General features: G+C 38.3%; 1 protein-coding gene across 1 annotated transcript in view; it reads left to right on the forward strand.

Moving 5' to 3' along the window:
• The window catches only part of COL22A1 (collagen type XXII alpha 1 chain), a 2,341,282-nt gene that overhangs the window by 863,201 nt on the left and 1,450,436 nt on the right, over window positions 1–27,645 (forward strand). Inside the window, exon 7 of the mRNA XM_044067281.1 lies at window positions 24,527–24,802. Coding sequence (XP_043923216.1) covers window positions 24,527–24,802 — 276 coding nt within the window. The remainder of the gene's footprint in view (window positions 1–24,526; window positions 24,803–27,645) is intronic.

The following is a 27,645-nucleotide window of genomic DNA, read 5'->3' on the forward strand; positions in this document are numbered from 1 at the left end:
TGTTTTCATTTACTAGGATAAATCTTCTGTGTAAAAGGCATTTGATAGGAAGATAAAATAAGGCATATTCTACCAGAGAGTTTGGGATCTCTAGCTATCAAAGGAATTGGAGAAACCATGTGGTCAATTTGAGAGAAAGAAAATCGGATGGGGAAATTCAACCTGGGAGAGAGATCAAACCCAGTACGGAATCTAGGACCCAAGGGGGGCACCGAAGATGAAGCCACAGCAGTAGGATCCAAACTTGACTGGGCCTAAACAGAGCAATGAGAATCACAGTTGCTCTGCAATGGGTGGCTTTCTGGAAAAACTTTATTATGAAAGGAGTAAGAGGGTAAGCATACAGGAGACCAAGGAACCAGACATACATATGAGCCTCCCTTGGTGGCTGTCCCACTGGGAGACTCAGGGAGTAAAAGCTACAGCACTTCCTGTTAGAAGGGGTGACAAACAGATCACCACACAGAGTGCCCCAGTGCCAGAAGATCCAGGATGCTACCGTTGAGTTTAGGGACCACTCATCATCATCATCATCATCGTCATCATCATCGTCATTGTCATCATCATCATCATCATTATCATTATCATCCTCATCATCATCATCGTCATCATAATCATCATCATCATCATCATCATCATCATCAACCTGCTTTTTCCTCATTTTCTACTTCAGGTCAGGGTGTTGTGTCAACTGTTCCCATCTCTCGCTCTGTTCAGTGCCACTCTCCTGCCTTCTTCAATACTCATGCCTGACTGTCGCAGGTCTTCTCTCACAATCCATTTGCTTTTTTCTGGATGCCCTTATTTCCTCTTCCTTCATCCTGTCTATCTGAAATGTTCTTCACCAGATTTTCTTCTGCTTCTCTGCACATGTGCCTGAACCACTTCAATCTGTTCACTTTTACCTTTTCGGGAATTGGCGCTACTTTGGCTTCTGCTCTAATGTCCTCATTTCTCCATCTGTCCCCCAGAGTGCATGCTACCACCCATCTCAGGCACTTCATCTCCATCACCTCTACCTTCCCCAACTGATCTGCCTCTACTGCTATGTTTCTGTACCATACCGTAGTACTGGTTGCATCAAAGGTTTGAACACCGCACTTTTCAGCTTTTTTTGTCATGCATCTGTCATATACCACACCTGACACTCTGTGCCAGTTGGTTGAGGCCCCTGTGATTCTAGCTTTGACCTTCTGATTCAGAATTCTCTTCTCCTCCATCATCCTTTCCAAATGCTTGAAGTTGTTAACTTCTTCCATTATTTTACTTCCTACTTCAATATTCATTTTCTTCAAAACACCATTTGCAGCCATTACGAACATCTTACCTGTTTTCAATTTCATTCCATGTGCCTTCAGATTTGCATTGCATTCCCCTATCTTTTGCTGAAGTTCTAGCTCAGAGTCTGCCTGTAATGCCACATTTTCTGCATACAGCAACTTTGTGGATCTGTCCCCTCTGACCTGTTTGCTAATATAGTCCACAACTAGTATGAACAGCAGTGGGTTCAGAGCTGACCCTGGTGCAGACACACTCCCACTGGAAACCCCTCTGTGTGACCAAACACTGTTCTTACTTGAGTTATCAGGTCCTTGCTCATACCCTGCAGTGATTCTGCCAATGTTTCTCGGAGTTTGAACCACCTCAGGACTGCCCTGATCAGCTTTCTTTGGACTTTGTCATATGCTTTCTCCAAGTCTATGAATGCCCATTTGGACTCTTTCCTCATCTCTAGCTTTTTTGTCTCAGTACAGACATCAGGCCAGTTGTTCTGCATCCTGATCTGTATCCAAACTGCTCATCTTCCATCTTACTTTCTACTACTCTGCATATTTGTTTATCAATCACTCTCTCCAGAATTTCATGCAATGTGATAGGAGTTTGATACATTTGTACTGCCCACAATTGTGGATGTCCCCTTTGCTTTGAACACTAGCATGAGTATGCTTTCTGCCCATTCATCTGGGATACACCCTTTTCTTCACACTGCTACAATGCTATGAGCACCCTCAAGAGACATTTCTCCCCTATCTTACCCAGCATCTCTACCATGTCTGCTGTGACCTAATCAACTGCTGCTTTCACTGACTTAATTTTCTTCAGTGCTGTTCTTACTTCTTCTGTGGGGGGCTCCCCCTCTTTTCTCCTCATAGACTGTGTCTGAGATAGTACAGCTTATATGGGGTTTGCTTCATTCAAAAGCTGCTGGAAGTACTCATTCCATATGCCTTTGATGTCCTGTGGACTGGAGAGCAGGTTGTTGCTGACATCCCTTATGAAGAGTGTCTTGACTATTTTCTTTATCTTTCTGTATTTGCCTTGTGACTTGAAACAGTTTCTTTGTGCCATCTACTGACTTACTTTCTAAAAGCTGATAGAGTGCCTCTGATGCCCTCTTCTTTGCCATTGCAACTCCTTTCTTAGCTTCTTTGTTAGTCAACCAGTATTCTTTCCTAATCTGTTCTGTCTTTCTGTCTCCCACTTTTTCCTGCATTTCTTCTTTCTTTTGATGACTTCCTGAACGTCTGCATTCCAATACCACCTTTCTTTATGTACCTTATTTCCATACCTGGCTCAGTCACATATCTGTTCTGCAGTCCTCACACATACTACTTTGAGACACTGCCATTCTTCATCAACTCCACCTATTTCCTCTTCTTCTTGAGGTGACAGAACCCTGAGTAATTCCTTGAAGTGTTGTGCTTTCTCTTCAGTGAAATTCCAGGTCTTCAGCCTAGTCTCTGTTGAGCTTAGAGCCTTCTTCTAACCACTGTTTGCAACTGATTGTGGCAATGATTGGTTTATGCTGTGTCCTGACTGTTTCACTGGAAAATACTTTGTAATCACTGATTCTACCACAGTGCCCTTTCCTTACTAGTAGGAAGTCCACCTGGCTTTCATCTTCTGAACTACGTGTTGGCTACTGTCAAACCATTTGCCAGACAGAAGTCCAGAATGACCTCTGCTTCTTTATTCCTGTTGCCCCACCCATGTGGACCAAGGTTGAGCGTATATCTTATTCTGTCTGCTCAATATGTGCATTCAAGTCACCCATTATTAACACCAATTCATGCTGCCCTTCTTTATCTAGTAGGTTCTGCAACTGTTGTCTGAATGCACTATTTTCCTCACTATCATAACCCTGCTGTAGGGCTGAGATTATGAATAATGCCATATGATTAGGCTGGAATCTTATTGTCATGAGTCTGTCATTAAGTCTGATAAGATCCCTCACTGTCTTTTGAAGCCTGTCCCTCACCATAATCCTCACATCATTTTGAACCTGTCTTTCTCCTGAGTGTCAGATTCTGGATCCCAAACCATGTGGCTTTAATACACTGCTTTTCCATCTTGTTTCCTGGATACATAGGATGTCCAGTCTCCTCCTTACCATCATGTCATCTACTTCAAGCCTCATCCTGTCAGTGAACCTACACTGAGTGTAGTAATTCTATTTTTCATGTTTGGCTGGTTGACTGGTTGTCCGTCCATCTTTCACTCAACAGAGCTCTCCCAGGTAACCCTCATGATGGAAAATAATGCTCCTGCTTAAACTGGCTGCTAAGATGATGAATTTCCCATGGATGTACTTTGCTATCAGAAATTGTTGAGAGCCATTGCCGCATTCTCATAGCTTCTTGACAAAGAAAGTAGGGCTAAATTTCCCCATTTTTTCAGGCACCAATCCACAGACATATTGTCTATTTAAACTGAAATTACAACCTTGGGGAGAAGGTCCTGAAAGGCCCGGAAAGGTAGGAAGAACACTGTCATCTTCAAGACATTGATGTTAAGATTGAGCTCGAATGTAGACCAAGTCCCCTGGACCAGCTTCCCTTCAGAATGCCCCCACCCCCACCCCATAAGAGAGACATCCATTTTGCCCATGGCTTGAGGATGAGAAAGAACAAAGAAGCTCTTGGATGAAACCAGGGGATATTCCAGCCACCATCTAATCTGAGTCCAACAAACTTTTGCAGGAAAATGGGAAAGTCCCTAGGATGGGTTGAGTCGCTAACATCCATTGCAGTATCATCATCTGTTAACTTGATAGGGGACCAGGAAAATTGATGTGGCCATATAACCCAGAAGCCTCAGGACCATGGAGGCAGGATATTTGTGGAAGCAAAGCAGATGACTGTCTTTTGCATGAAGGGAACAAACTCTGTGTGCTGAAAGCCTTGCTGAGATACTATTTAAATAGCATTCTATGAACTCCAACATCTGAAAAGGATGAAGTCTGAATTCCTCATAGTTCACAACTGAACCAAGGAGTTCTGAACCTTGACTAATGACACCCTCATGAAGTCAGTGAGGTACCAGTCATCCAGGTAAGGAAACAACTGGAAATTCGGCAGCTTGAACCAAGGTGCCATGACTGCCATGCACTTGGTGGGTGGCAGTGAGACCAAAGGCAGTGTCCTGAAATGGTAATGATCAGCTCTCAGCCAGAAGCATAGATATATCTCCTGAACCATCTTGCTATCTTTATATAATGGTATACATCCTTGAGATTGATCGAGCACCTTCAGTCATCCATCCTCAATAGAGGAAGAATGGACTGTACTTTAACCATCTAGAACTTGGTCTGCTTCCCATAATGGAGCAGTTTGCTTAGATCCAAAATTGGTCAGAGGTCCTTCTTTTTCTTTGACACCAAAATAGAGCTCGGACCCTTGTTTGTATGGTGGGACCACTTGGATAACTCAGTTTATAAGAAGCTTCTGAATCTCAACAGCTGCATCTCTTCTCTAATGGAATGAAATGTGTGGAAGGGGTTGCCATTTTCTTTCAGCAGAAATACAAATGGAATCATACAGCCTCTGAATATGACTCTCAACACTCATGCATTCAAGGTGATGGCCTCACAAGCTTTGCAGTGAAGATCCACATGACTCCCAAATGACTCCAGAGTAGGACAGTCAGGTAATCTTGCAGGTAAACTGAAAAGGCCTCCTGGAAAAGGCTCTGTGAAAGCCCTCTTTCTGTGGATCACTTCTGCCAAATAGGTGGTATCTGTTCTGGTTGCCACCCCACCCCAAGGGATACCCTCAGCATGAGCAGCCTGAAATGAGTGCTGCACTTTCTGAAAAAAAGAGACACTTGTCCCAACTTATGGTTCTTAAGAAAGGTCTATTGAGGGGTGGTAAAGTGCACCCCAATGGCAGGCATTTTCTTCCCATCCTGTTCACTCCTGGTTAATGTGTCCTGACCTTTGCCTCAAAAAGATAGAAGCCATCCAAAGAGGCATTGACAAAGGATGCCGTAAATTCATCTGCAAAGTTACACAATCTTATCCAAGCTTGCTGGCACATGAAAATGTCAGTGCTAGCCACTAGAGATGTGCTGTCTGTACTGGATAGCAGGCAAATAGATACATTAAAATGGATTGCAAACTTGAAAACTGCATCTTTGGAGTCTTTTGAGTCTCTGGAGCCTGCTGCCTCTTCACTACTTTTGACATTTCAGGGATAATATTATGCTGAAGTCTTGTGATATGAGCCAAGAAATTTAACACTCTCAGCACAAAACACACTGATGCATAGGCATGTTACTCACTGATGCATAGGCATGTTTCCCTAAGAAGTAGATAGCCCTGGACTCCCTATTCAGGGGATGGACAGAAGAACTTTCATTTGAAATGTTCTTTTTGTTGACTCTTCTAGACCAGAGAATCTGGAGGTGAGGCAGTGGAGACAGGGGGACTTAAATGCAAGATGGTCAGGGCTGACCTAAAGCTTCCTGATGCATATCAGCAGGTCCAGATGAAGACAGGGAGAGTTACAGTTGAGGCCAACCACTCCATCTCCAGCCTGTAGAACATCCTCTTCATGACATCAAAGGCAGACACCAAAGCTGGCTACCCAGAGCCGACACCCCTATGAACCAAAGAACCAATGCAGCCGCCAGACTCCAGAGCCAAACTGACCTGCCCTGATGCAGAGACCAGAGCTGAGCTGTCAAATGCCCAGGCCCCAAGAGAGATGGAAGGCTCAGAAACTCTGAGTCTATCCCAACTCCTGACCCCAGCCCAAACCCTCAGCTGTGAGTTGCACTCAGCTATGATGCTGTAGGAGTCAAGAACTCCAAGGTATGGGTCAGAGCCTTAATCAGCCAAGCCGTCAGACCTGAACCTGGCAAAGACAATGACATTCACAAGCTCTGGAGCCAAAGGACCTGAGGGAGGAAGTGTACCTGATAGAGCCTACCCCTCAGGTACCTGAGGCAAGGCAGTGGAGTAAGACCTAGCTTAATCTGGGCCTGTAAGAAGGATTGCATCAGTTGTTCCTAATCAGCAGACCTAACATGCAAGGTGAAGAGGTAGAGGACTCTGGCAAAAACTTCCTCAAAGTAACAAGTGAAAAGGGAGAATGAATCCTACCTGAGACTGCCCTCTTAACCTAGAAAGGACTAGGCACACTTAAAGCTGGGGGCACAGTCTTTCCTTAAGTCAGCACTGTTGGACACTGGTGCTGAGAAGAGGGATCCAACCCTGGCACTGATGAAGCCATGAGAGATGAAGGTCTTGGGGTCTTCAGATCCAGCTGATCAGAATGAGGGTGACTACTCCTTTGTGGTCCCCTTGTCTTTGCCCTACACTATGGGGTACTTAGGGCACTCCTTACCTCTGCTGCACTCCCACATGTCACCTTTCTTTGGAGAAGAGTAGGAAGAATCAGGATCTCCCAAGGGCAATAGGCCCTTCAGCAATAACTTAGCCTGACATTCATTCAAAACCTGGGTACAAAAACATGCACAAATAGAGCATTTTTTGTTCAAGAGTGAGTCGCAGAGACAATAAACATACCAATCATGTGCATCTTGTGAAGGTAACTTGTGGCCGCATACCCCACATTTCTTAAAGCTCTTCTGCCTTTCCATGTAGAAGGAGAGAAAGACTCAATAAAGAGAAAAATAAACACAACACTACACCAGTCTTTTTATTTATTATTATATGTATCTTTTTTTAAAATGCTGAATAACCAGAAAGGGAAAACTACAAAACCCAGAAAGACAACAGCTCACTAAATGGCCAAGGGGAAGGGAAAACAATGAGTATAGAAAAAGAGAATAAAAAATATCTGCAATCTACAATCAAATCAAACTCTGCCTAACCTAATCTGTAGAAGAAACTAACAAAAGTTAGAGGAAAAGCTACTGAACAGCAAGGCAAAAATAGCAGAATATTGCAAAGGTTTCAGAATCAGAACCCCAAAACAGAGCTCATGATCCTGCTGCAGTCCCTGAAGGCAGCACATGAGATCTGGGATAGATGAGAGAAAGCAGCATGTTATGAGTAGAACAGGCAAGGCCGCAGAGGTGAAGTCTTTGGAATGACCAGCCTTGGATCAGAGTCAGATTAGATAACCTCCAGATTGATGTCAGATGGAAAAGACATCTGATCATTATTTTCCATTTCACCAGACTCCCAAGTAGTGGTCAACAGCTGCCTGCCTTGGTTAGTGCTACCTAAGTGAGGTGCCACCTTCTACTCTAGATGTATAAATGATGAGCAGACATTTTTGTGATACTGTCAAATAGTCTTTCTCCATGGCCTTTTCAAAATATTCCTAAGCCAAGCTTTTGCTTTAGCAACCACTGCTGATACAGCTGTCTTGTTCTGCCAGTACCTGTCAGGAGGATCAGAATAACACTCCAAAAGCATCGCCTGGAAAGAACACATTGCTCATTTGGGCAGATTCCTTCAATGCTGCTGTGCTCAAGAGGTCTTTACTGTTACCTCCATGACAAGTACAAACCACCCTGCTTCCATGACTCCTTGCTGCTTCCTTAAGAGTTGAGGTTGTGGCCTTGTTTAGTTCAGCATAAGTGTTTTTAGCTTCACTCATAGCACAGCAGAAGGCTCTTTAAAGCAAGTTGCAAAACTCATCTTATGTAGATTCCTCATCTCAGCATTTCCAATGAAACTTCACTGGTCTTTCAGTTTTTCACATCTGTACATCCAGTGAATATTCTGGTCACTCCAACTCAGTACCTCATGTCATTCTCATAACCTGAATGTGCAGAACCACAAAGTCTATTACTAACTTTTACCCTAGGTTTTCTGGTATAAAATACATTAGGCCTCCCTGTATTTAAACATGATATTTATTATGAACAGGTGCTGTCTTGCAGAGAAGCACAACAGCAATTTATTTCTTAGGATCTGATGTGGAAGATCATTCTTCTCAATCATATCTCTTTAGGCACTTAAAAAAAACTATAAATACCCATATGCATACTGGTTCTCTGCCATGCACCCATTGCATAGTGGGATAGGCCCTGGCTTCCCCACAACCCTAAATAGGTAAAGTTGGTACTGGTGAATGAATAAATATGTAGTACATGTACACTAGTAGAGAAAAACATGTGCAGTTATTTTGAAAATGTCAGTTGTGGTATTGTTGATAATTTGTATGCAAGGGTATTCTGACATTTTGTTACAGTTTTCTCTAGGGAGAGTAGGCATACATAATTACTGTTTTACTGATTGCCAGCATACAATTTTCTAATTACATATGATAAAAATGCACATGGCAGTAACACCAGAGCATGACTAAACTTCAGCAGGCCATGCCTAAGAGTAAAGGTACTATATCAGCTCTTGATATATGCAAAAGGTGTGAAAGTTTCCATCAAAAAACACAAAGTGACTGAGAAATGGACTGGCAGGGCAACACTTAGTGCATCTCCCCCATGTTACATGATATCAACTTACAGGACAACACTTAGTGCATCCCCCCCATGTTACATTATATCAACTAACAGGACAACACTTAGTGCATCTCCCCCATGTTATATGATATCAACTTACAGAACAAGAATTAATACATCTCCCCTATGTTACATGATATTGACTAACAGGACAACATGAAATGCATATCCCACATGCTACATTGTAGCAGATAACAGGATAACACTTAGTGCATATCTAACATGTTACACGATATTCAGGACAAAATTTTGTGCATCTCCCCCATGTTACATGATATCAACTAACAGGACAACAATTAGTACATATTCACTATGTTACATGATATTGATTAACAGGACAACACTAAATGCATATCTCACATGTTACATTGTATCAGCTAACAGGACAACACTTAGTGCATCTCCCCCATGTTACATTATATCAACTAACAGGACAACAATTAGTACATATTCACTATGTTACATGATATTGATTAACAGGACAACACTAAATGCATATCTCACATGTTACATTGTATCGGCTAACAGGACAACACTTAGTGCATCTCCCCCATGTTACATTATATCAACTAACAGGACAACACTTAGTGCATCTCCCCCATGTTATATGATATCAACTTACAGGACAAGAATTAATACATCCCCCCCATGTTACATGATATTGACTAACAGGACAACATGAAATGCATATCCCACATGCTACATTGTATTGGATAACAGGATAACACTTAGTGCATATCTAACATGTTACATGATATTCAGGACAAAATATTGTGCATCTCCCCCATGTTACATGATATCAACTAACAGGACAACACTTAGTACATCTCCCCCATGTTACATGATATCAACTAACAGGACAACAGTTAGTACATCTCCCCCATGTTACATGATATCAACTAACAGGACAACACTTAGTAAATATTCACTATGTTACATGATATTGACTAACAGGGCAACACTAAATGCATATCCCACATGTTACATTGTATCAGCTAACAGGGAAAGACTTAGTGCATGTCCAACATGTTACTTGATATTCATGACAAATCTTAGTGCATCTTCCCCATGTTACATGATATTAACTAACAGGGCAACACTTAATGCATATCCCACATGTCCCATTGTATTGGATATCAGGACAATAGTTATAGCATATCCCCATGTCACATGATATCGCCTCATTAAAGATATAAGTGTGGGTCTTTCCTGTAAAAATTGTTAGTTTTGCAAACTGCAAACTAAATGATCAGATTAGGTTCTCTACAGCAATGTGGAAGGAGTGGAAGTGGTGATCTACATACGCCACTAATTAGCATATTCCTGTCTCTTGAACTGTCTCATTAGCATGCGACAAAGCCACGTACATATCTTGTATACCTCATAGGTTCATAGTTAGGTACTAGGCTATTGGCCCTAGGGCCTATATAAGCCTAGCCAAAAATGTACCCTGGCTTTCGCCACCCAAGAAAATTATTTTCCTCTGCCCCTGTCAAGCAGAACAACAGAAGTGATCCCCGGGGTGAATTTCCTATTGCCCATCCAATCATCAAGATTTTTCTTGAAGAGTTCTAATGAGGAGCTCTGTTTGACATAGATAGGTAGTCTGTTCCAGAGTATGGGAAGTCTCTGGGACAGGAATCTATCCCTCCAGCATGTTCTGTTTATTGTGGTGACAAGGTTTAGGTCCCTAGAGCATGTAGCTCAGAGGGATTGTGATTTTTATAAGTGGAGCATGTCCAACAGTTCTGGGTTTGACATAGCTTTGTATGTTAGGCAGAGATCGCCTCTGAGTAGGCGATATGCGATGGAGTAAAGCTGGAGTTTTTTGAGACGGTCTGCGTAAGGCATCTGTTTGAGGCCAGTAATCCTCTTTGTGAGGTATTTTTGTGGCCTTTCCAGTTGTTGTAGATGTCTTGTGAGGTACATACCAAAAGGGGTGTTGTACTCTATAATGGGACTAATGAGTGATGAGTAGAGGGGAACAATGACCTCTTTTTTTCTGGATGAGAAACCTTTTGTGATGAGGTGTACCATGTAGAAGGATTTCCTGACCACTTTGGCAATGTGATTATCAAAGGAGAGACTACTGTCCACCTGTGTCCCAAGGTCTCTTATCACACTTTCGGTGTTAAGCAGACTACCGCCTATGTGGTAGTTCATGGGTACAGAATTTTTGCCAAAGGGGATGACAATGCACTTTTTGGCATTGAGCTTGAGACCATGTCTTTGACACCAGGCTTCTGTCTCAGTGAGGCCCTTTTGTTGGATGTCCACATCGTAAGGAGTTTCAATTATGGCTCTTACCTAAGATAAGCTTTATGAATTTGACCCTTAAAATTGCCTTATTAAATTAAGTAGTGAGTTCTTCATCTCACTCTGCACCATGGAAGATTATATTCTTCCAGCAACAGGTGCCTGGTAAATTATTTACCCAATTTTTTAATGATTTTGCACCTGTGAAATATCAATATAATTGGACATAGAAAAGATGAAAAATTCCTTTTTGATGCCACTTTTTAGATGTTGTTTATATCTAATAACAGTTTCCTTTTCCTTATAGAACAAACACATTTAATAGCCATACTCTTAGTGCATATATATAATATATATATATATATATATATATATATATATATATATATATATATATATATATTATTTGCATATACCTTTGTTTTCATAACCCTTTCAGCCAGGTTACCCATTCAGTATATATATAAATACTATATATAGTGTATACATACATCTATAGATATATATCTATATATATCTATATATATATATATATATATATATATATATATATATATATATGTATATATATATTTATATAGATAGATAGATAGATATAGATATAACATTAAGCCTTTGCCACAACAGCTTTCCCTGTGAATTGCTGATGTTTAACTCAAAGGACACAATGCATAGTTAAACTTGTTGCAATTCAACCAGTTGAAATAAAATGCAGAGTTTACTGCATGGGGGTCAAGGTCTACCCCCCCCCTGCACACACCTTTAAACCTTCATATATATATATATATATATATATATATATATATATATATATATATATATATATATATATATATATATATAGATACACACACACACACACACACACACACACACACACACACACACACACACACACACACACACACACACACACACACACACACATGCACACACCATTTCCATAGTCACATAACATGAAGAATGGAGAAATCTCTCAAAATAAAGGAACTACTGGTGGTGCACACTTAGGAACTGCACTGGCAGTGAATTCCAGTAGAAAACACTGATTGGTGATTTCAACATCAGGGAGCTGAACTTGATAAGTGGAATCCTCATGAAGTTTGGTCTTGGGGAAATGAAGCGAAGACTTTACGTTTTAAAGACAGTACAATTTCAACATATTAAATATTTTTTCAGAAAATCTATAATCACATAATTATGTTCAGATACATGAAAGTGGGTGCACAGACACCACATAATTCTTTCATACTTACTGCCTAAACAATACAAAACATACAAACAAAATCTTGTCTTGCAATGAGGTTGTATTACACCTTTCTGTTCATATTCAGTCTATATACTTAGGGAAGCAATTCTGTTTCAGTGTAACCAAGGAACTTTACAGCTATAGCTCAATCAACATTTTAACACATCATTTTGTAATTGAGCCAAAGTCTGTTATTTACTTTGTCTCCTTCTGACTCCTTGAGTAATTCTGTATGAAAAGTTAGTCCTCAGCCTAGACATTACCACTACTGATTTACGTAATAGCTGCAGGCCTACTCGGTCCATCATTGTTCCAACATTCACTCATCATTCCTACCTCTTTAACACATCAATAAGAATATGCTGTTTCCTTTGTTTGAGTAAAAGTTCAAGTAACTGATTTGACTGATTGTGCTTCACTATGGCTTTGGAGCCTTGCCATTATCTAAATCCTGGAGATTTAACACTCGCTGTATAAGTCATCCAGTTTGCAAAACTGGTTTGTACAAGAATACATTAAAAATACTCAAGATGCACACAGATAATCATTAGAGGTATTGTTGCTCACAAGAGCAATGCTGTTAACATCAGATTAAGAACAAATGGCACAACTGTCTCTAGTTAGTAGCACGATAACAAGTGAACAGGTTAGTTGTGACAGCTGATGTAAAGCAACACTGCTTCAGTTATTAAAGCCTAACTAAATGTTTAGAATACTAAGGTGCCATTTCAGAGAATGCCACATCAAGGCCAAACCAAATACTCTGTTAGAGAATGACTTTGATTTCACATCAGAATAACTGCTCTAGAATATGTTCAACCTCAAAGCGATATAACTTCAGAACTGTTGAATAATAATTAGTTTAGTCTTGATTTAGAAATAAGTAATTAAAAACAAGATGTTATACAAGAAGAAATGATCAAAGGAGGCAAACACTGTGACTGTATAAAACAATAAAAACCTCGATCAGAAGAAATCAGACTGTAAATTAAAAATTAAGCATTTTCATTTTACTATTTTAAAATACAAACTTCATCAGAAACTTCATTTAAATGTTCATTCTGGAGAGTGCAAACAACTTGAACATGTGCAGCTATGAAAACAAGATGTTACTTCATCATGGAAACAAGAAATGAAGACAATTCAGTGAAAGAATACTCAAGAAGTTAATTACAGACTTTGACTCAATATTGAAGTATAAACAAATTCCCTGTACAGCCACTTAAACAACTGCATAGAAATGGTAGTATCTGTCCAAACTAAATCCAGGTCTAGCCAAAAAACAAACCAACCTGGTGGACCCTTGGAATAAACATACTATACAACAGAAGGAGGAAATTCCTGTCTAGAAGTGGGAGGGAGCACAACAGACAAAAAAATCCCTCATTAGCCTCAACAGGCAAATCAGGGAACTAGTCAAGTCTTCAAAAGCTAAGTACAAGACTAAAATAGCACTCCAAGCAAAGGATAACCACAAAGTATTTTTTAGTTATGTCTGAAATCTTAAGTGAAACACTCAACAATGTTCTGATTTGGGTATAGTTGGCACTACTCAGCCAGAAGACATACCAAACCTGCTGGCCAATAAATTCAACTCAAATTTCACCCCCTCAACACCTACCAGTCACTCCCCATAAAATCCCCCTACCTTTCCTTTGCCTATTATTACAAAAGAACAGATCATCACTCTACTCTTTAAAGCTAGACACATAGCATCGATGGGTCCTGAAGGAATCGCAGGGTGCCTGTTAAATACTTTGAAACATGACCCAGTTTACCCACTTGAATCTCTATTTAACCAAAGTCTCCAGACTGTCCCAGTAAAGTGGACAACAGCAATAGTCATCCCTCTGAAAAAGGGGGAACTGCCAATGTACCCAGGAAACTACTGACCACAAGTTTCACTAGCTCATATGCAAGGTTATGGAAAGGATAATCATGGACCTTATTAAAGATGACATACAAAATCTCCAGACTTTAAACCCAACTCACTTTGTCTTTGTAAAGGGCAGGTCCTGCCTGCTCAATCTGGTGGATTTCTTTGAGGAGGTCACCAAGGCAGTGGATGATGGTAAGAGAGTGCATACCACCTACCTTGACCTGGCCAAGACATTTGACACATTACTCAACTTGTGTATTATACATAAAGTCACAAAATTGGGCATAAATCTTTGTCACCAGATGGATAGCCAAATGGCTCATGGATAGGACACGTGATGTTAGAATGAGGGAATCCACATCCAGCAAGAGGCCAACCACCAGTGGAGTACCACAGGGCTCAGTGTTGGACCCCTCATGTTTGGCATATGTTTCTCAGATGTCAAGGCAAATGTAGATGGCCTTTGGGCTGACCAAGTTTGCTGATGACTGAAAGCTGGAGGCAACCATTGACTCCTCAAACATTATTGATATCCTACAGAAAGGTCTGACACAGACTAATGACTGGTATCAGAGCCATGGCTTCAAACTAAATGTGAAGAAGTGCATAATAATACTCTTTGAGGAATGAAATACCCCTGCAAATTACAACATTGATAGCACCTCCCCCAACAGTGGACCCAGTGGTGAGAGATTTGGGTACTCAGAGAGACAGTAGTCTGAACTTTGTTCACCGTGTGTCTATGGTGCTGAGTAAATCCTTCTTTGTGGCTCAGCTTATAAGTAAGGGCATGGCATCTAGATCTAAGGATGTCTTAGTTCCACTGTACTCAGCCCCCATCAGACCAATAATGGAGTACAATGCACCCTCTGGCATGTACTTCACCAGGCACCTGAAACAGTTGGAGCATTCTCAGAGGTTTTTCACCCCCCCCAAAAAAAAAAAACTACAGGGTATAACTATTATATCATATGAGGGCCAATTAAAAGCCCTATCCCTGTATTCAGTTTCCTACTGATTACTGAGGGGTGATCAGTGTCTGACCTACAAGGCAGTCTCTGACAAACCCCTAATGGGAATGTTGTGTATTTTCAAAACTAACTGCATGAGGGTTACCCAGTCCAAAAAATCTAAATGTGATCTTTGACATGAATAGATCATGCTAGAGAGAGATATGTGTCCCAGAGACTGCTCCTCCTTTGGAATAGGATTCCTATGCACGTGAAGTAGAGCCCTTTCCCGGACATCTTCAAGTGCAATCTGGACTGATGGATGGAAAATCACAGATTCACTTCTAGAGTTGGATCCATGTCCCTTAAGGACAGAGGCAATCAGTCAAAATAGTCAAAACCCTGCTTGCTGACCCTTGTTATCTTTCCCCTAAAAATAGAAAATTGGGTAAAGTTTGGGTAAAACTGGCTAGGGCTAAGGGCTCTTGAGCCGGTAATCTAGTAATCTCATATAAACCTATGAATATATATTGAAAAGAGTAAACAAAAAATAATATTAACATTTCATTCAGTGGTCTTATTCTGAAATAACCTGAAATAAAACCAAAATTCCGTGACAGGATGCCTCATATTTTGTAAAGTCAAAAATATGTCTCTAAGCAAACTTTCTATTAAAATTTCTGTTCTGCCTTAAACTGGTCTTTCTCTGATTCTGGTCATGACCTTTGTGAAATTCATGTTCAGTAATTATGGCACTCTTTTATTTCAACACTCTCTAATTATGACTGGAGACTCAACCATAATCCTCTGTGTCTCTGTTACAGCTCTTTATCTGTCTGTAATAAATGGATACAACTCTTCTTGATTTAGTTAAGTAAAAGTGTTTATGAGATCAGTGGAGTATTTGTAAACCAGAAATATATAGAAAAGTAGTCTAGGAATTTTAACAAATATTGAGAAAGTGATATATATATATATATATATATATATATATATATATATATATATATATATATATATATATATTAAATAATTAAACATTGTCTAAAGAAGGCACAGTGCAAACAAAATGGTTGCATGTAGGTAGTTATACTACGGAAATAAGGAATGGGAAAAATTACAGCACTTAAGGGTTGTGAGCTTAATAATAGCTGATAAAGGTCACCACTTTCATTATTATTAATATACAAATAAACAACTATAACATTTGTGGTGAATTAGTAACTTCACTGGAAGCAAAGCAGTATTTTTCCAATTGATAATGTAATATTGCAACAGTTCTGTGGGAATACTCAACTAGGAGGCACTTTTATGTAATACCATAGCTAGGGTAGGGAAAAAGGGGCAGTTGCCTTGTATGCAAGCAATAATATTGTGAGGAATGATTATTACCATACAGCAGCTGCCAATTAATCCCTACAACTCAGCCGTGTGACCTCGTTTGTGGATAGTCTGGGCATGTTGGACATTAAGGAGCTGTGGATGAGATTGCGACTTCTTACATAAATTGCTGTGTGTGTGTGTGTGTGTGTGTGTGTGTGTGTGTGTGTGTGTGTGTGTGTGTGTGTGTGTGTGTGTGTGTGCACGCATGTGTGTGCGTGTGTATGTGTGTGTGCTAGTAACTCCATATGGATCTAGTACAGAGCTTTGCTACAGTTTCTGCAAGGCAAGGTGTAGAGGCCTTTTTGTTTTGGTTCTATCCTCTGGTTAATGGGGCACACCTGAGGGACTGCTAGCATGCAATCCAACCCACCTACAGTTTTTATTAAACAAAATATGGTTCAGCTTGGATGTTCATTGGAAGAAAGATCATGGATAAAGATGAGGCTTTAACATTATATTTCCTTATTCTACTTATGTCAAAGTACTTTTTACATTATAGTATATTGGAAGGGCATACAAGGTATAACGCATAATAAATATGTTATTGTTATACATAGCAAGAAAGGATAGTGGTAGTATCTTGACTACATAGACTTGATTAGCCTGGCTGAAGGAGTATAGGCAGAAAACAGGCAGACAGGAAGTAGATGATTTTTTTATATAAAGAAAAATATTGACGAGACAATCTGTTGACTTGAGTCATAGTGTGCACCTTAGTTTGGACAAATGGATGCCATGTAGGCTGGGAGTCTCAGAAACTGTGTTAAACTATTGTGTGTTTTCTTGCTGTTACATATAGGATACGTTTAGCAATTTTCAGTAATACAATAATGGAACATTGATTACTGTTCAGTACTAATGCAGTACTGAATATGAAGGTTTTAACTAAATGTAGCAAGGAGTATGGAGAAGAAAGGATGTAGTGTCCAAGAAAGATTGACAATTTTATACTAGGAAGTAAATTTCAGCAGAACTCAACAGGTCAGAAAATGGGATTGCCTGATAGCTGACAAAGGCTATATAGGTATGTGAAAAGGAAGCATCACTAAAGATCACAGATTATGGACACAAATAATTAGAATCCAGTACTTGTGATTCCAGTTGCATAAACACTATATACTTTTGTGTAATCCCTCACTTTCTCACTCTGTATATATATGATTGAGTATGATATATATATATATATATATATATATATATATATATATATATACATATATATATATATATATATATATATATATATATATATATATATATATATATATATATATATATATAATTAAATTATGTATGATTGAACTTAATTTTGAAAACAAAATAATGACACCACAAATAAGATATTGAAAACTATAAAAATCAAGCATACAGAACATTGCAAAAGTAAAACAAATTTATTTTGCAATATTTACACTAAAACCCTTCAGTTATACTCGTCTCTAATTTGTCTGAACAGTTTTTTTTTTAAGGTAAGGTGTAGGGTTGAGAGCTGGATTAGGGTTAGCATGCATTGCCCTACACCTTATCTTAAAAAAAAAAAAAGAACTGTAACACTAACACTTCACAAGACATTTTCACACACACAAGCACATACCATCACACTCTAAACTCTAAACCTATCCCCATATCTAACACAACGTAATACACACACACACAAACTCACGCGCGCGCACACACACATACACAGACACACATGTACACACACACACACACACACACACACACACACACACACACACACACACACACACACACACACAGACATCAAAGCTTTGCCCTTACCCTTACCCTAACCCTAACTCAAGAACAGTCACATCTTTTTTGACTACTCTTTATTTCCTGTGGGACTGCCACCAGCATTACCTTATCTGGCTGCCTTGATTGTCTCTGGCAGTCTGAGGTGTTCAAGCTTTGACTCAGAGCTTAATGCTGCTGTGCATAAAACAGACTCATACGTGTAGGATTTTTTTTTTTTTTGTAATGCTTTATTGCTTTCTCTTTAACAGTCTTGGGAGCTCAATAGGTAACACACTCATGTTTTGTGCAGAAGGCTGTGGGTTCTACTCCCACACCAGCTAGCTGGATTAATTTTTCCAAAACTGAAACTGCATTAAAGCAGAAGTATGGTGTCCTTTGGATGAGACATTAAAATGAGTCTTCATCCTTCTGAGTTCGTGGTAACTTTGGTGGATGTAAAACAACATGTCACTTATCAAACAGTGTAAGGGTATTTTATTAATATAGACATTCATTTTATACCATGTTAAAAAAGAAATCAATTATTTATGCCCTCATTGTTTACAAATTATCAACACAAAATAACTTAACTAAACAGTTCTAGGTATTTCACTATTTTTCATTTATGTTTACCCCCTATCCCCCCCATCTTCTTATTTCAGGTAATACATCATACCCTTCCATTTTCCTATTATATAACAAATTCTCGCATCTTTTTTCTACAGCACCCATATTGTCACAAACAGTACTTCACCCATTTATCAATAACAAATTTCATTACTTTATCTTGCTTCCATTATATTTATTTTAATATTAATACACTTCAACTCTTCTCATCTATATTCATTTTTAAACTTTCCCAAGCTTAATTATTCTTTTTTCAATCCAAAAAAACAAAGTTTCGTTGCTTATTTTTCACTACACTCAACACGTTTTCTTTCCCACAATACTTTAAGTTTCGTATTCCCTTTCACTGGTAATTTGTCTAATAAATTTCTCCACATAAAATCTTCTGCTTCATAAAAAAATCACCCTCTTTTCTTCTGCGTTTTGTTGCCTTTTTTCATCATCTGGGTGCACCAACATTTTTCCCTAAAAATCATATCATACCATTTTCTTTTCCTATCAGCCACACTTACTTTGAACTTCCAGAATTTCATTTTGTGTAATTTTCTTGTTCTTCCTTTCTGCCTCTTTTTTTCCTTTTCCTTTCCCTGTGTTTTTCCCCGTACATTTTTATATTTTTCATAGAGTATCTTATCTATGATTTATACTTGTCTTTTACCTTTGTAGTTACCCCAAATAAATGCATAAATGCTAAATGTAGCACTGGATATTTTTAAACTCAAACTACATTATTTTTATTATAAATTTTATCTCTTGTCACTGTTTCAGCCTTGAGCCCCAAATGAAGCTTAAAAGTCTCTAATAACTATTTTTCCATTTGAGTAGGAAACATATATATTTCCCTCAAATATGTCACTTTTCCATAAATAATTAATGCAGCATTGATGTCTTTTTCTGAAATGGTAAGTAACAACTTTTCCACCTAACATTTTTTATTTGTTCCAGCATCTTTCTCGATTGACACTTTACACCTTCATACTCATCAAATGTCACTTTCAAAATCTTTACTTCCTTTCCTATGAAATATATTTCATTTATATTTTATGTCATGAATTCCTTTTAAGTCCAGCTGTTTTCTACAGATTTTTGATCCGTATTACAACTTCACTTATATATCCCTTGCTTTTTGTTATTAGAACCACATCATCTGCATATGCCATACACAATGGTAGAATATTCCTTCCATCTCACACCTTGCACCCAAAATTTCATGCATACATATCTATCTGTACTACTGCATTCATTACTAATACAGATAAGCACATAGCTGTAGGGTATCCCTGTTTTACTCCGTTCTTAATACTAAATATATCCCACCCATTCATTTTGTAGTATTTTCACACATATTTTATCATTAGTATTTCCTAGTTGTTATAGGCCTCCAATTGTTTATATCGTTTTTTTATCTTTTTTCTGTATAAATTTTATCAATCCACCATGTCTTCTTCCTTTATACCCTCCTTAATCCATTCATTTAATGTATTTTTTAAATTCTCTTTCATCTTTATTCATTTCCTTGTAATGGTTATAACTAATGTCATCTAGTCCTGGTGCTGATTTACCTCTACTTTTACATTTTTTATTTTACTTAATGTAATAATACCATCCTTTACTATTTTACCCAAATATGCAGATACCTCCTCCCTTCTCCCTTGAAAATAATATCTCTGCCTAAACAGTATTGCCTTAAATTTTCTTGATTTTTTTATGTATTTGCTTTTCCCTATAATGCTCTCTTGTATTGTTCTCTACATTCTATAATACATTTCTTTACATTTCCTATATTTTACTTTCTCTTCCATTCTTACATCATCCTGCCATTGAAAAAACACTGTTTATACTTCTTTCTAAATTTAGTCTACCATTCAGAGCAGTTTTTATACAAGCCCTTCATGGTTATATGATCCCTGCATAAGTACAATACTTCCCACCCTCCAATTTCATCCCATAATTTCTCATGTATTTTTTTTTATTCTCTTTCCTGTTTTAATATAATTTATTTCTTCCATCACCTTCACCCATATTGCTAAATGGTTTGAAAATCCCTTCACAATTGTATCACCATCTGCTACCGGCAAGCCTTCTGATAATACGAAATAATTAATTTCAGATCCAAGTTCCCCCTTTTGTTTCACTCTGCTAATTTATCAAATTCCATCCCTTCCTATATTTTTTACATTTTCTTTTTCTTTTTAATATTTTCCCTTAAATCACAACTAAAGTCCCATGCAATTATAATTTGTATGTTATCCACCACATAGTCTAATACTTGATGAAACAGATTCTCTTTCCTTGCTCTCTAGATATGTATATAACGCTGTAATTCTATAAATATGTTCTCTCCACCTCAAATCCACAAAGTTAATCTTCCCATTCTTATGAACATTACATGTTTTCACTATGATTTTTACAACACAGCCTCTCCAGAACAATGTTCAATTCCTTAGTTCCATATTACATTTCTACCCCACAGTTTTTCTGTTTGCAATCTTTCTTTACTTGTCTGGAATTTTACTTCTTCTAACAGACTAAGATCCACATCACATTTAGCATACCATTGCAGTATCTACCCTTCTTAATGTTAATATTTCTGTTCATATTTGCTTAAAGTACTCTGAAATTGTTATTTTTCCTTATTTTTATGTTTAGAGGAAATATTTTTTAAATTTTTGTTTTCTTGTTTTTACTGTTTCCCCAGTTGAATATTGTTCATGCTTTTATGTACGAATAATCCTTCATCCTCAGAATCAGACTTTTCACTGGTTGGAACTTCAAAAAATATTAGTATCAGTTCCTTCTGACATAACTTCCTGCCTGCACTCCCTCTTTCTTTCTCTCTTTATTTTCTCCTCCATATTTTTTCTTCTTCTACAGCTTCATCTTCACTTAGTTCACTCTCTCCTAATATTATGTTATTCTTGCTCACATATGTTTTCTTCCCTTTCCCTTCTTTTTCATTATTTACTGTTTCCTCTTCACAATCCATCCAAACGTGTCCATTTTTTTACACATCCTGCTTTCAGACACACACCTTCTTGCTGTATGCCCTTTGTCTCCACACTGGTTACATTGTATCTTGTCACAATAATTAATTAAATGAGAAAATTCCCCACAAAAAAAAAACATGATTTGGCCTGGCCAGCATATCAGTTTTCCTATATGACCAGCCATATAAATAACACTTGACAAGTGTTTCACCGTGTTTTTTTTTTCCTCATTTCAAAACAGCTTTCATCTTCCACCATCCTTTCCATATGTTTCTTGCATCTCTGACTTTCACAATATTAACAGTAGTTCCACATAGACACTCCATTGTTAACATCATCTTCTTCCAGTTCATCAGTTCTAAAGTGCAAAGTAAGTTTTATCATTTAAGTTACTACTGGAAAACAAATAATTGTTCAATGGATAAATGTCCTTAATTTTATTACACAGTTCCAGAAATTTTGTCATCAGTTCATCACTTTCAAATGTTAAGTAGGAGAAGTTCCCCGGTGACCTGGCCAAATTTCAACCTCTGTCCCAGTATGTATAAAAGACTGAATCTCTTGAGCTTTAAAACCAATATAATATCTGTTTATTACAGTGTCACCTTTGTTCTTATTCTCACAGCTGGCCTTCTGTTCCTTTTTAAAAAATGCTTTACTTTCAGTTTGTTGTTGGTCTCCTTTTCGCCTGCTGTCACTGTTGCATATGTTGTAATTTCTGCATTATCTGTTGCTACAGAGCCAGACACCATCTCAGCCTGTTGCTGCTTTCCTCTTCTACGTTCTGTCACTGCTACATTCTCTGTTGCTGCATCACCTGCTTCCTTTTCCACATTACCGTTCTCGGCACTTTTTATAAAGACATTATCTGCCATCTTACCCCATGAAACAAATAAAACTGTCACCTGGATCATCCTACTCAATTATTAACAGAAGAGTATCTGTAGTTCCTCCCGACACCAGTTCTGTTATCTGCATCACTTCAACAGACTCACTTACTTCCCTCTCCATGGAGACAACTAAATGCTTCTTATCTCTCATATTTACCACACAGGAATCTTTGTTTACATACTTAAGCTCCACATCAAGCAATTTTTTTCTCAAATTCTCACTTTCTACCTCCAAACTCTCCATGCTGCTGCTCCCTTAGGCCTCTTCCTTTCCACTATAGGAGCCCTTTGATGCCATCTAGCAGCTCCAAAGGGTAGAGGATGTTCCCCAGTGACCTGGCCAAATCTCAACCTAGTCAATATGAATACCACCTTGAGTCTCCCTTGAAAAGAAGCCATTGGCTTAGTAGGATTAACCTGGTCAACAAAGTGTAAACAGTAAAAATATAATTTTATTGGGTTTCAGGAAAATTCAAGTAAGCTATATGAAGAGTTAGTTCTCTGAGCAACACCAGGATGCATGTATCTATATCTCCCATTGGCAAACTGCAAAAGTGAGCCTCTGCGAGTGTATTACTGGCAAGTAAAGGGCAGAATATTGGCAACTATTATCTTTATGTAGAGTAACTCAGTCTTTGTACTCCAGCAAAACTGACAGCTCATTGGATGAATAAATAAGCACTAGTAATGTGTAATGTGAACAGCTAGCCATTGAGGTACTCTATTTGAAACCAGTGTCCAAATGCACCTCTAAAACTTCACATATTAGTGAATCCTGATGGAACTAAAAGCAAATACCACTGGATAAGCGTGTGTGTGTGTTGGAGGTCATCTCAGCATTCTGGTCTTTAACATGGATTAATCTGGTTTTGACTGAACTATAAGTTGGGTGAGAATCAGACATTGTGGTCCTCATTCAGCAGTGATGAATTTTTGACCTTTTGAGGTTCTAACAGCAATCTTTAGTGTCCCAGTACATGCACCACTGAAGCACAGCTTGCTACAGCAGCTCAATGACGTGTGTGCTTCCATGCACCTGCTAACAGCTGCTTACACAGCAAATGCTGCTTGGCAGGTCAGGATCTCACCTTCTGTACTATACAGCCAGCTTTCACCATTAAACATTATCCTTAGAAAGCACCTTTTCCCAGTGTCCTTGGAATCAGAAATATATAAATGAAAAATCAATATGCAAATAAATAAGTTAGCAAATAAATGAAATACACGTCTAACTGTATTCAGATGTGTGTGTGTGTGTGTGTGTGTGTGTGTGTGTGTGTGTGTGTGTGTGTGTGTGTGTGTGTGTGTGTGTATACCCTTCTTATCATCTCATCAAGGATTGATTCTCTACCGTAAGCACTTGCCAGGATAAAACAGCCTTAAAAATCTTTAAGCAAGAACTGTGAAATGAATAAATGACTGAATAATTTAATCAGCATAAGCAAAATGCCTAGTGTTTCATGTTGCAGTTGTATGTGTGTGTGTTGGTTTGTGAGAGTGAGTCCAAAAATATCAGTTAAGAAAGTTATTTATAAGCAGAGACTGACTTCTAAAACATGTATATAGACTTCTTGTCATATAAAGTCTGAGATTAATTCTAGATATATTAGGATATTTTTAATGATTGGCAGTGTGGCTTAATGGCTAAGGTGTTTGCCTTCTACACACAAGGTGCAGGGTTTGAGTCTCACAATGGATAATTGGCTAGGCTTAAAATGGCTCGCAAGGGCAGTTAGCTTGATACTAAACTATGAACCTATGTTTTTGAAATTTTCTGGAACAATGTGTGCTGGTTGTATTCTATCAAATACTATTATTTTATTTATTAATTTGTTTTTGTTTTTATCTTACAGGTTTCAATCAGGCTCGATGGGGAAGACAGAGCAGTAGAGTATAGCTCTATCGGTGTTACGAAAGATGCTGTTAAAGTATCATTTAGAAATGGAAAAGTTGGCAACTTGTTTGACCGTAACTGGCATAAGCTCGCCCTAAGTGTGCAACCAGATTCTGTTTCCCTTTACATAGACTGTAAACTAGTGGAGACCCTTCCAATTGAGGAAAGGGAGAATATTGACATTCAAGGAAAGACAGCAATTGGCAAAAGAATATATGACAGTGCACCTATTGATGTAAGTAACATTTATGTAAAATTCATTTTATTAGTTCCCACTACGTACATGAGATTCATTTTTGTAACATATTCTTCATTTCAGTTACTTTGCTCTAAGTTATTGCAATATACTTAACAACATAATCATTTAGCAATATTGCTAACAAAGTTACTTGCTGTTTAGATTCTGATCATATTTCTCTGTGTACAGGATAGTGCTAAAGCTTTTTTCCTGATACATTATATTTTTTCATATTTTCATCAAATTTAATAAAATAAAATACATAGATATGATCATAATAAAATGACCAAAGTCTTGAACGATAGTAATACAAGCTACCTACCAGTGGTAGAAGTGAGTATGCCCCAGGATAGGTGGACGTGAGTTTAAATACCATAATAATTGACATTATGATATGATGAAAGATAATGTTTACCTATTAATTTACTTTTTAATGCAGCCAACCCTCTAGAAAGTGTCACAGTCATTTATTTTGCATGTTGGTGTAAGAACGAGCAACAGCCATTAGTTCCAAATATTTGCTACTTTTGAAATTATTTTCTGTTGTTTACTTTAACTGTTTTTAATTATTGGTTCCCTTTGCAATTGCCTAACATGTAGGGAAAAACAACTGTGCCCCAAACAGTTGATAGTATTGTGAATCACTGCATTTGGATGGAAAAAAAGAAATTCCTCCTGTGGCAATTTTGATTTAGACTGGTAGCTAGCTAGCTATGGATACATACACACCCCCACCCTCACCCCACCCCACCACACACAAACGCATCCATTTATTTTCACTTTTCCTTACAATGGTAACAGTGGTAACAACCTGAACAAGGCAAACTATTTCCATACCCCCAGAACACTTCCTGTATCATGTTGTGGGATCTGCAGATGATCTTAGGGACATAAATCTTTCCAGAATGTCCTATGTATGCACCATTGACTGTCCCCATTGAGCCAAGAACACTAGCTACATCTATACATTGTTTGTGGGAGGCACCTGATGCACCATCCTCAAAGGGTACCCAAATTGCCTCAACTGGTTCCATTCCTATCAGCCCAAGGGAGTAGCTCTGTTTTATTCATGGCTGTATGTACATAAGTATTTATTTGTTAACCAGGTAGGTGGACCCTGTTCAGCCATTACTTTAGCCATTATTTCAAAACAAGTAACGAAGCAAAGCAACCTTGTTATGGTACAAACAAACCACTAAGGCAGTTAATGCAAAGTACTTGGCATGTATGTTTTTCACAAAAACACAATGTTTTTCAATTGAACCATGACAATGATACAATGTACGATATGTGTAATGCATACAACTGCTGAAGTCCTTCCTTACTGCTGTGATTCTCATTAAGTCAGGAAGACTGAATCCAATAATCTTGTGAATGCTGTTTATTTCCAAGATCTCACCTTTTCACTCACTATATCAAGCTCATTGAGTAGAGATGAGGACAAGGAAGTAGAAAGATCATCAACTGAGTTTCATCTTCAGCCTTAGTTCTCAGTTTACTACCACAATTTATGATATCTGCAGCAGTCATCCAGTGGTCTGTCTTCCAATGCTCTGTACCTTAACTCATGACCAGTATCCCAAGAAATTTAAACTCCTCTTCCTCCCACCAAATGCAGAGAACAATCCACTCTTTTGTAAGAGGGGATTATGATTTCTGATTTTTAAGTGCTGACCTTCATGCCAGCTGTTTCACACTCAGCAGTGAGAGTCTTCAACTGACAGAGATCACAGTCATATCTGAGATCAGGAGGGCAACATCTAGAAACAACAAAGGTACAAATTTCACGACCTTAGATTGGATTTCCTTAAAATTTCACATACACATTGATATCCTATCCACGAATCTCATGAACAAAAGGAAGTCTCAGCACATCCTTGGCAGTGTCCTACAGAAGCACAGAATATATTCATATTAGTCCTAAGAATACAGACACAATAACTCTTACTCTGCAAAACACAGACCAGGTGGCATACGGCTGTAGGTCCAGGACCCTGTACTGCTGTAGCACCTATCATAAGTCACTAATGGTGTACAGTCATATCCTATCTACAGGTCTAAAAGAATGCATGTTGACATCAGTGACAAACTGCAGTGATCCCTTCATTATCAGACCAAAGACAAGAACTTCATCAAATACTCCATGGCCAGGACAGAATTCAAACTGCCTATGCTGTGTCAGTTACAGCCTTAGCATACTTCTCAACTTCCCAAAAAATGGGGAGACAAAGGCCCAAAAATAGGAGCAGATTTTAAATACTGCTCCTGTAAACATAGAACGTTGCTAGAATGACAGATTTTACATTATTGTATGTTTTCTGAAGGATATGAAGTCTGAAACTAAAATGTCTGTCATTATTTAGCATTATTTAGTGATTTCAGTCCTCAATGATTTGCCGGCAAATCACAAATTTTATGAAGAACAGACCAAAAATAAAAGGCAAAAATCTGGACATTCTTCAAAAATCTGGACAGTTGAGAGGTATGATTAGCCATCAGACCATGTCTGTTTCCAGATATGGTATTGGCTTTCCCAATAATGTACAGGAAAATTAACTTCCTGTATATATGAGACTTCCTTTCTTCTCCACCTTTCTGAAAATGGGCACCACCTTCATGACTTGCCAGTCTGTAGTTTCTAGCACCCCTTCCCATGAAATTAAAAAGACATTTTAAATGCAACACCGAAACCACAGAGTACTTCCAGTAAATGTGCATCCCCTTGTGTAGCCTTGCCATTGGTAAACTGTTTAACTGCCATAGGAACCTCATCTACAGAAATGGATTTAGTCTTCCAGTTGTTTTCAGTTGTTTCACCTCCTCTATCTTCAAAGGAGGAC

The sequence above is a fragment of the Protopterus annectens genome, chromosome 3.part1 (assembly GCF_019279795.1).
Source record: "Protopterus annectens isolate FY-2018-M chromosome 3.part1, PAN1.0, whole genome shotgun sequence".
In the NCBI taxonomy this organism is placed as follows: domain Eukaryota; kingdom Metazoa; phylum Chordata; order Ceratodontiformes; family Protopteridae; genus Protopterus; species Protopterus annectens.